General features: G+C 43.5%; 1 protein-coding gene across 1 annotated transcript; it reads right to left on the minus strand.

Annotated features, from left to right (window-relative positions):
* Positions 1-436: 436 nt before the first annotated feature.
* Positions 437-1,024, minus strand: LOC309560491 (olfactory receptor 8D1-like; the record flags this gene model as incomplete). The annotated part of the gene is made up of 1 exon (XM_082264123.1): positions 437-1,024. The coding sequence occupies one exon, from the start codon at positions 1,022-1,024 to the stop codon at positions 437-439; it is 588 nt and encodes a 195-aa protein (XP_082120249.1).
* Between the last annotated feature and the right edge of the window lie 10,442 nt (positions 1,025-11,466).

The following is an 11,466-nucleotide window of genomic DNA, read 5'->3' on the forward strand; positions in this document are numbered from 1 at the left end:
CTACTAATCACTGTACGTTTGCTGATCTTCCTGTTGAAACATATATTATCCCAAAAGCAAAAATGTACCGTGTAATTTTTCATTACAAGGTGACCGATTACTGTATAGTCTGCACAGTCTGGGGGAACAATAAGTTATTAGCTCACAAGATTTATGGCAAGATCAACAGGTCTTTTTTTTTTTAAATTATCAATCAGATATAGTTAGGGTTTACATAACCTTTAAAAGTCTATGAGGTAGTAGTCAGTGATTAGTTTTCCCAAATGCTCACTGCATTTTTGGTAATGAGAAAAAAAAATAATAAATAGAAAATTCTAATTGCTAATGAAGTCCTGCTCCGATGCCAATGTTCCAGCTACACTATACTCAGCTATTCTGCAGTCCAGGTATACAGTCTGTAATCATGGAGAATAATACACAACTGTGCTAAAAATATTCAAAACCAGCCATGCATGTTTGACTTATGTTTTTTTATAGCTTTGTGTACATCCTTGTTCCTTAGAGTATAGATTACAGGGTTGAGTGCTGGAATGCAAGAAGTATACAGCACTGACATCATTTTACTTTCCACTATTGAGTTACTTGATTTTGGTGTTGAATACATTTTGAGCAGGATACCAAGGTATAAGATGATCACGGTCAGATGAGAAGAACAAGTGGAGAAGGCCTTCTGCTTTCCCGTGTTGGAGCGTATTTTCAATATATTGGAAATAACAAAGCCATAGGTCACTATAATGAATGTCAAAGGGACAAATCCAAAGATAAATATCAACACTGAGGCAGCCATCTTTGTTTCCTGAGTTCCACTACTGGACAGCTTCAAAAGAGATTCCTGGTCACAAAAGATATTATTAATAATATTAGATCTGTTGAAAGTGAAACGAGAAATCAAGCCGATCAACACAAGAGATCCCAGAAGACCAAATCCCCATGATATTAAAGCAAGGTGGAGGCTGATACTCATGTTCATTAGGTAATAATAACGCAATGGGCAGCAGATGGCCACATATCGGTCATAAGCCATGGCCGCTAGAAGGAACAACTGAACTACAACACATATGACAAAGAGTAACACCTGAGTGAAACATCCCAGATAGGAGATGGATAGGGTATTGGTCAAGCAGATGTCTAAAAGCTTAGGCATAATATTAGATGTTTGAATAATGTCAACAATAGCTAAGTTGCACAAGAAAAAATACATAGGAGTGTGAAGGTTAGAGCTGGAGGATATCAACACAGTTAAGAACAGATTTCCAGTCAGGGCAGTAAGATAGACTAGTAGAAATATAACAAATAAAATTGCTTTAAGGTGCGGCAACTCATAGAACCCCAACAGAATGAATTCTGGAGGCCTTGTTATATTTCCTACTTCCATGTATTACACAGAATTCAATAAGCACCTTTGTGAGTCAGTTTCAATAATATTTGTACATGTTTAGTTTCTGAAAGCTGGCATTCAGGGCAGAACTGCAGTTCAAAAAAATTTAATATGTTCAGCACAAAGACATATAACCTAGTGAAGGAAGCATAAAAGTCTAGCCCCCTTAAACAATTAAAAAATATAAAGTTGCTCATTAGCAGGAACCTAGTATATAATATGAGAGTGGATGAAAAAATGGAAGGTTCACTTTACTGCCAGTCTGCACCTCCCAAATAGAAATACCTTTAAAAAATCTCCAAAACAAAGCTAAAAAAATGACCCAATCCCTTGGCTTTCAAGGCTTTCCGGAGGTGCAAGCGACATTACAGTGTATCACTGCTGCCTCTGAGAAAGCTGAGCACTCAAAATCCCACAAAAATGACCTCCAGCAGATGGGTATTCCTACGTGATTTCAAGTGCCCAGGAGGGAGCAGGGAGGTGTAGTAATGTCATCCACACTTCCCTGAAATGTAAAAAGCAGGTAATATTTTTTTTCTCTCTCTTTTTTTTTAACTAATCCTGTTAGGAGTTGGAGAACGTGGAGTAAAGTGGACCTTACATTTTTAATATCTGCTTTTAAAAAACTATGGAATTTAATTATGCACACTACCAACACGCTTGGCGCATTTCCAACCCCCCCTCCCCCCCCCCCCGTTTAGTGTTTATTCTTTACAAAGAAATAGTCTTTTGCTTAAAGAAATCATTAGCTGTGATCATTTTTTTTTATCACTTTTAAGAAACTCTTTTTTTAACTAATCCTGTTAGGAGTTGGAGAACTTGCAGTAATGTGGACCTTACATTTTTAATGTTTGCTTTTAAAAAAAAACAGACTTATTTATGCACACTACCAACATGCTTGCCGCATTTCCAACCCCTCGATGCAGTGTCTATTCTTTACATAGAAATAGTCTTTTGCTTGAAGAAATTATTAGTATATTGTGACCTACAGCATAGTTCAATAAACATTAAGTTTAAGAGTTGGGATTTACAGTATTGGAATCCGCTGATGCACACTGTTTAAATGTTGTGGTAAAAAAAGCAAACCTAGCCTGCATATCCAAGCCACAATACAGCAAACCTAACCTACAAGAATAACAGTAGCAAAGAGTCAATACTACTGCTTTAAAAAAATAAAAAAAACATTTAGATGGTGGAAAAGGTGGTTACAGGACTTGCATTAACAAAATGAGTGAATAATAGAAAATCAACTGTTCTTTCTAGGACTACTTACCTGTTCAATATTAAGACTGCAGAGTGGACCCCAACAAAACACTTCCCTTACAAATATTATATTTCAATATCAGAATAAAACTTAGAAAAAAGTAAACAAATTTCTCATTTATTGTGGAAAAAAAACACATTTCTTATAAGGCCTGATATCAAAGGGGAAATAGAAGAAGAGAATTCCATACTTTGGTGAAGCACAAGCTTCCAGTCTGGGAGGAAAACTGCTAGCACATTCTTCAGCACAGAAGTGAACTGATAGCTGATTTTTAACACCTCTTAAACAGTTCACCGGGTGAATTGGGTTTGCTGGCAAAGTGAATTGCCACTTTTCTCACTAAATGCATAAAATATAAATGCACTAATGCAAAGAAAGTCTCCAAAAGACCTGTAAACTAAGCTATTGACGAAAAAAGGCAGCATGTGCCCAGAGATTTAATATTAGAACCTCCATTCAAAAGCAGCTGTGTATGAAATCATGTACAAAAGCTAGCTGTGGCTAAAGTCTGCACTTTGGAACACAGATACCTTCTAATGGACATACGTATTGTTGTGCCCTCCATGCAGCATAGACTATAACATTTTTACTTTCAGTTGTTTTCTTCTATCCACTATATTCATCTCAGTTCACACTTGCAGTGTTGTTCCTCCATTAAATGTGCATGGAAATAAGCTAATAAATTAATAAATTAAAAAATAAATTCAATAAATTCAATAATGAATACCAGCTGACCCAAATATGGCTCCATCCAAACTCTCAATTTGAATCTCAACTTGAGCCTCTTGAATGAAGAAAAAAAAGTCTAACTGATCAGCATATACTATTTTGAAATAAAATATAAAATGTTGTTCAGTTTAAAATCAAAGCATGCAGCAGTACCACAACACAGTTAACATGTGCTGCTGACCAGGTAAGTCTTTATCAGATCCATTCTGATGGAATTATTAAAGACCTTCCCAGATAAAAAGGGTTGTGATACTGGTAGATGCTTTGATTTTAAACTGAAATTTACTCTTCAGTTTAAAATCTTTTTTGGATTTTATTTAAAAATAGTATCTGCTGATCAATTAGACTTTTAGATGCTAAATTTATAGTAGATTTCAAATGGCCACAGAAACAGAAAAGAATACCCCTTCCTTTTTTAGGTACTGTATACAAGCTGATGTACATTTGGACTCTAGAGCATACAATCTACAGCTGTTAATGTTGTTCATGATTCTTTATCACTGTCAATAAATCACTTATCAATAATAAGGAGAATATTTTTATTATTGTCTGTGTTCTTTGGGACTTGTTGTTTTATTAGGAACTGATTTTAAAACAGATATTACTGCTCTAGCTTCTCAAATATAATGATATACAGTTAATCTGCTAAAATGTATTGATATTTTGTATTATTCATATTTTCAGTATTTTTATTTATTTTTTGAATACTGCTTTGTCTCTGTACTTTTGTCAAATATATCAGACAATGTTTTTGCTATCCCAAAAGACCTCACATTGTTGTTTGTGCCCTCCCTAGTTCAATGCTGTACAGTGTAGACTATTCACAAAGAAATGATAAAAGTCTTTAAAGATCCAGGGAGATCACAATTAAAAGATTAATTGCTAAACTATTCTGAATCTCCTTTAAAAAATATATTTAATTATAGAAAAGTAGCAGATTAAAAAAAAAATGTGTGTATGTACATATACCGTATATATATATGTGTGTTTGTGTATTTGCACTGATCCTGACTAATAAATACAAAAGAAATAATAGACAGCTGAAGGTGATCAAAATATATAGGTATACCTTTAACAAATATATAATTATCATTCACACGAAAGCATACTGATTTTGATGTCACAAGAATCTTAGTTAGTAAAACTTACCTTTAAGTAAGGACATTTTGTATAATTATACTTTCTGCAATAATAAACATTTGGCACAAACTTAAGATTTATATTTGCAAGAGTATTATTTCTTATATAATTTATAATAAGAAAGCCAATGTAAATATATGCTGACACAATCTACTTAAATAAGCACACTGACATTCAATCAATAAATATACTACTCTATAGGTATAGCAGTCTGAGTTTGTATTCTCTAGCTGCCTGTTCTGACCAGCAATGTCCTGTGCTTATATATTAATATCTCAAATCCACTGGGATGTTCTCTTAGATATAGAGCCTCGCTGTCACAAAGACACAAACATAAAATGACAAAACACACAGTACTAATTATATATTTAAAGTGGACTTGTCACCTGTCTTAGTCCTTCTAAAATATGCCACTACTCTAATTACATAATTTTCCTGAAATTGTTCAAAAGATATTTTATATTTTTTGTTGATGAATGTCTAAAAGTAACAGGAGATCAACAAAGACAAAGATATTTAAAAGGTTCGTCCCACAGTAGGGTTGAGCGAACACCTAGATGTCCGTGTTCGACGGGTTCGGCCGAACTTTAAAAAAAAGTCCGGGTCCGTGTCCCGGACTTTTACCGAACTTTTCCCGGACACCGAACCCCATTGAAGTCAATGGGGACCCGAACTTTAAGGCACTAAAATGGCTCTAAAACACCAAAGGAAAGGGCTAGAGTGCTGCAAATGGCAGCAAAACGTAATTAAGAGCATGGCAAGTGCTCTGCAAACAAATGTGGATAGGGAAATAACTTAAAACAACAAAAAAAAAACAGAAAAATAAAACAATGTTCTTCTTCATCTCTGAAGGACGAGGCCCATATGGAGTAGGAGGGAGGTTGAGGTGGTGGTGGATGTGGCGGTGACATAGGCGTGCGCACAGGGTGTGCTGGGTGTGCCTGGGCACACCCTAATCACCTAGGGCACATAGCATTGCCAGTGAGGAGATGGGAAAGATCTCCCTGGGACCTGCTCTGCTCTATTTCTCCTTGCCTACAGGTACATGGCCCCGATACATTACTCTCCCTGCTGGCAAACACATGCATGTGTATTTCAACTTTGGGGTGCACACCTTAATGCAATAGGCTGCGCACACCTATGGGCGGTGTAGGTGGAAGCGGCGGTGGAGGAGGACCAGGGCCGGATTAACAGCATCATGGGCTTGGTGCTGAGGATTTTGAAGGGCCTTAAGGGCCGTGCCTTGCCATGCACCCAGAGGAGGAAGGGTGCAGCCATGCATGCCTAATTCAACATGGGATGCTGTCTCTGAAGCCCATAAACACATCCATGCATCGCCAACTGTCCCTCCTTGTCCGGCCTTCACGCTGTGTGGGGAGGTTCTGAGGGTGCTGCCTGGGGAAGCGAGCATAGAAGCCAGACTTCTGTGTTTACAAGTGACAGAAGAGCGGTAACAGTGAATATGGCCAACCCGGGGCCTATATAAAAGGTAGGGGCCTGGAGCTGCAGCTCCAATAGCCCCTACATTAATCTGGCCCTGAGGAGGAGGACGAGGTAGCCAACACTGCTTCTTTTCAAAAATTTTAAATGAGGGTACACCCCAAAAGAGTGAGAAAGAGCAAAAATGGAACAATGGGTGGGTAAGGTCGGTATCCATTGCTATTCTGCATAAGGTACGGAAAAGTCCCGTGGGATCCATGCCTGGTTCATTTTAATGAACGTGAGCTTGTCCACATTGTCTCTGGACAGGCGGCTGCGCTTGTCTGTTATAACGCCCCCAGCCGTGCTAAATACCCGTTCAGATAATACACTGGCTGCAGGGCACGCCAGCACCTCCAAGGCGTAAAGGGCAAGCTCAGGCCATGTGCCCAATTTGGAGACCCAGAAGTTGAAGGGGGCAGACCCGTCATTCACTACATGTAGGCGTGTGCACACATACTGCTCCACCATGTTGGTAAAATGCTGCCTCCTGCTAAGACGTTCCATCTGAGCTGCTGGTGCTGCTGTTTGTTGTGGCGTGCTGACAAAGCTTTTCCACATTTCGGCCATGCTAACCCTGCCTTCTGAGGTGCTGGCGGTGCCCTGGTTGCGTTGGCGACCTCCTCCTCCTCCTCCTCTGCCTTGTGCTTCCACTGTGGCCCCGCTGTCAGATGGGAATGCCAGCAGCATGGCGTCTACCAGCGTGCGCTTGTACTCGCGCATCTTGCGATCGCGCTCCAGTGAGTGAATTAAGGACGGTACGTTGTCCTTGTAACGGGGATCCAGCAGCGTGGCCACCCAGTAATCAGCACAAGTTAGAATGTGGGCAACTCGGCGGTCGTTGTGGAGACACTGCAGCATGTAATCGCTCATGTGTGCCAGGCTGCCCAGAGGCGACGAAAGGCTGTCCTCTGTGGGAGGTGTATCGTCCGTGTCCTCTGTATCCCCCCAGCCACGCACCAGTGATGGCCATGAGCTGGCCTGGGTGCCACCCTGCTGTGAACATGGTTCCATCTCCTCCTCCAGCTCCTCCTCCTCCTCATCCTCCTCATCCTCCAGAACTGTGCCCCTGCTGGACAATTGCGTCCCTGGCGTTTGCGTGTGCAGGAACCCACCCTCGGAGCCCCTTGCGAATGACTGCCCTGAAAGCCTTGGAAATGTTACCTCTTCATCCTCCTCCTCCTCCTCATCCTGTGCCACATCCTCTTCCATCATCGCCCGAATTGTTTTTTCAAGGAGGCATAGAAGTGGGATAGTTAAGCTGAGAACGGCGTCATTGCCACTGGCCATGTTGGTGGAGTACTCAAAACAGCGCAACAAGGCACACAGGTCTCGCATGGAGGCCCAGTTATTGGTGGTGAAGTGGTGCTGATCCGCAGAGCGACTCACGCGTGCGTGCTGCAGCTGAAACTCCACTATGGCCTGCTGCTGCTCGCACAGTCTTTCCAGCATGTGCAAGGTGGAGTTCCACCTTGTGGGCACGTCACATATGAGGCGGTGAGCGGGAAGGCCGAAGTTACGCTGCAGCGCTGCCAGGCGAGCAGCAGCAGGGTGAGAACGCCGAAAGTGCGCACAAACGGCCCGCACTTTCTGCAGCAGCTCTGACATATCGGGGTAGTTTTTAAGGAACCTCTGCACCACCAAATTCAGCACATGCGCCAGGCAAGGGATGTGCGTCAAACCGGCTAGGCCCAGAGCTGCTATGAGATTTCGCCCGTTATCACACACCACCAGGCCGGGCTTGAGGCTCGCTGGCAGCAACCACTCATTTGTCTGCTGTTCCATGCTCCTCCACAACTCCTGCGCGGTGTGTGGTTTGTCCCCCAAACAGGCAAGTTGTAAAACTGCCTGCTGTCGTTTACCCCTGGCCGTGCTGAAGTTGGTGGTGAAGGTGTTACGCTGTCCGGATGAGGAGGCGGTAGAGGATGAGGAAGCGGAGTAGGAGGAGTTACGAACAGGAGGCAAACTGAAGCGCCCTGCAATCCTCGGTGGTGGAAGGACATGCGCCAAATTGCTATCCGCCTCAGGCCCATCCGCCACTGCATTTACCCAGTGTGCCGTTAGGGAGATATAACGCCCCTGACCGTGCTTACTGGTCCACGTATCCGTAGTTAGGTGGACCTTGGCACAGATGGCGTTGCGCAGTGCACACCTGATATTTTCCCCCACTTGGTTGTGCAGGGAAGGGATGGCTTGCCTGGAAAAGTAGTGGCGGCTGGGCACGACGTACTGTGGGACAGCCACCGACATAAGGTTTTTAAAACTGTGCGTCTCCACCAGACGGAATGACAGCATTTCAAAGGCCAATAATTTTGAAATGCTGGCATTCAGGGCCAGGGATCGCGGGTGGGTAGGGGGGTACTTCCTCTTCCTCTCAAGTGTTTGGGAGATGGAAAGCTGAACGCTTCCACGGGACATTGTGGAGATGGTTGTTGGTGACCCAGGTGGTGGTGTTGCTGACAGATCGTCTGTTTGCGGGGTGGCAGGTGCCGGTATCACTACAGATGTGGCTGGAGCGGCCGAGACTGCAGCAGAAGAGGAAGCAGGATGAGCCAGAGACGTTTCTTGGTTTTGAAGGTGTGTACTCCACTGCAGCTCGTGCTTTGCACTTAGATGCCTGATCATGCAGGTTGTGCTCAGGTTGAGAAGGTTCATGCCTCGCTTCAAGCTCTGATTGCACAGGGTGCAAACCACTCGTGTCCTGTCATCAGCACATTTTCTAAAGAACTTCCACGCTAGAGAACTCCTTTGAGCTGACTTTGGTGCGCTCGTTCCCTTGCTGCGTTGGGCAGTAGCGGGCGTAGTGTCTAGGGCACGGCCGCTCCGCTTCTGCACCCTGCTCCCTCTTCTGCTGTGCTGGTGGCTCTGTGCGACCACCGCCTCTTCCTCCAAACTACTCAGGTCACCTGCATGACGTTCATTCCATGTGGGGTCGAGGACCTCATCGTCCTCCACATCATCTTCCACCCAGTCTTCACCCCTGCCCTCCTTGTCGGTCTCCACAATGCTGAACGCCGCAGCAGTTGGCACCTGCGTTTCGTCATCATCGGAGACGTGCTGCGATGATCCTTGCATGTACTCATCTTGAGAAATAAGTGGTTGGGCATCGCTGCACTCAATCTCTTCCACTTCTGGGGCAGGGCTAGGTGGATGGCCCTGGGAAACCCTGCTGACAGAGTCCTCAAAAAGAATAAGAGACTGCTGTATGGCTTGGGGCTCAGACTGCTGGCCTGATTTGCAAGGGGGTGAGGTGAAAGACGGTTGGACATTGGCTGCAGGTGCCAACTCTGACCTTTCTGCAGTAGACTGGGTGGGAGACAATGTGAAGGAACTGGAGGCACTGTCAGCAGCAAACCAATCTACTATCGCCTCAACTTGTTCTGGCCTCATCACTTCTAGGGGCGTTTGATGCCCTACCAAATACTGATGCAGGTTCTGTCGCCTACTCACACTTGAGGAAGGTGTTTCACTTGTGCGTGTAGCTGGCACAGATCGACCATGTCCTCTCCTTGCAACAGGAGCTCTACCAGCAGCACCACGACCCAGGCCACGGCCCTTATTTGACGGTCTCCTCATATTTCTGTAATTTAAGATCTTGCCCTAGAAAGGTTTTTATTGAATAGCGGAATAGAAAATATGATCCAAAAAAAGTGTATGTATATCACACGTACACAACCACACTAGGCCCCAATTACTATTGTTTGTACCCCTAAAAGGCTAGATGAGGAGTAGGGGGAGTATGGAACAGGCAGCACCCTCAAACCTTCAGAAGTATGAGATGAACCCCAACAACTTGGAAAGGTGGATCTCTCTCACACGTACCGACACAGACTATCCCGCAATTCAATTGATCCTCAAAGGTTTTTATTGAATAGCGGAATAGGAAATATGATCAAAAAAAGTGTATGTATCTCGCACGTACACAACCACACTAGGCCCCAATTACTATTGTTTGTACCCCTAAAAGGCTAGATGAGGAGTAGGGGGGGTATGGAACAGGCAGCACCCTCAAACCTTCAGAAGTATGAGATGAACCCCAACAACTTGGAAAGGTGGATCTCTCTCACACGTACCGACACAGACTATCCCGCAATTCAATTGATCCTCAAAGGTTTTTATTGAATAGCGGAATAGGAAATATGATCAAAAAAAGTGTATGTATCTCGCACGTACACAACCACACTAGGCCCCAATTACTATTGTTTGTACCCCTAAAAGGCTAGATGAGGAGTAGGGGGAGTATGGAACAGGCAGCACCCTCAAACCTTCAGAAGTATGAGATGAACCCCAACAACTTGGAAAGGTGGATCTCTCTCACACGTACCAACACAGACTATCCCCCAATTTAACTGATCCCCAAAGGTTTTTGATTAAATAGCGGAATAGAAAATATGATCCCAAAAAAGTGTATGTATATCACACGTACACAACCACACTAGGCCCCAATTACTATTGTTTGTACCCCTAAAAGGCTAGGAGTAGGGGGAGTATGGAACAGGCAGCACCCTCAAACCTTCAGAAGTATGAGATGAACCCCAACAACTTGGAAAGGTGGATCTCTCTCACACGTACCAACACAGACTATCCCCCAATTTAACTGATCCCCAAAGGTTTTTGATTAAATAGCGGAATAGAAAATATGATCCCAAAAAAGTGTATGTATATCACACGTACACAACCACACTAGGCCCCAATTACTATTGTTTGTACCCCTAAAAGGCTAGGAGTAGGGGGAGTATGGAACAGGCAGCACCCTCAAACCTTCAGAAGTATGAGATGAACCCCAACAACTTGGAAAGGTGGATCTCTCTCACACGTACCAACACAGACTATCCCCCAATTTAACTGATCCCCAAAGGTTTTTGATTAAATAGCGGAATAGAAAATATGATCCCAAAAAAGTGTATGTATATCACACGTACACAACCACACTAGGCCCCAATTACTATTGTTTGTACCCCTAAAAGGCTAGGAGTAGGGGGAGTATGGAACAGGCAGCACCCTCAAACCTTCAGAAGTATGAGATGAACCCCAACAACTTGGAAAGGTGGATCTCTCTCACACGTACCGACACAGACTATCCCGCAATTCAATTGATCCTCAAAGGTTTTTATTGAATAGCGGAATAGGAAATATGATCAAAAAAAGTGTATGTATCTCGCACGTACACAACCACACTAGGCCCCAATTACTATTGTTTGTACCCCTAAAAGGCTAGATGAGGAGTAGGGGGGGTATGGAACAGGCAGCACCCTCAAACCTTCAGAAGTATGAGATGAACCCCAACAACTTGGAAAGGTGGATCTCTCTCACACGTACCGACACAGACTATCCCGCAATTCAATTGATCCTCAAAGGTTTTTATTGAATAGCGGAATAGGAAATATGATCAAAAAAAGTGTATGTATCTCGCACGTACACAACCACACTAGGCCCCAATTACTATTGTTTGTACCCCTAAAAGGCTAGATGAGGA

The sequence above is a fragment of the Pelophylax lessonae genome, assembly GCF_965119305.1.
Source record: "Pelophylax lessonae genome assembly, chromosome: 7".
Taxonomy (NCBI): domain Eukaryota; kingdom Metazoa; phylum Chordata; class Amphibia; order Anura; family Ranidae; genus Pelophylax; species Pelophylax lessonae.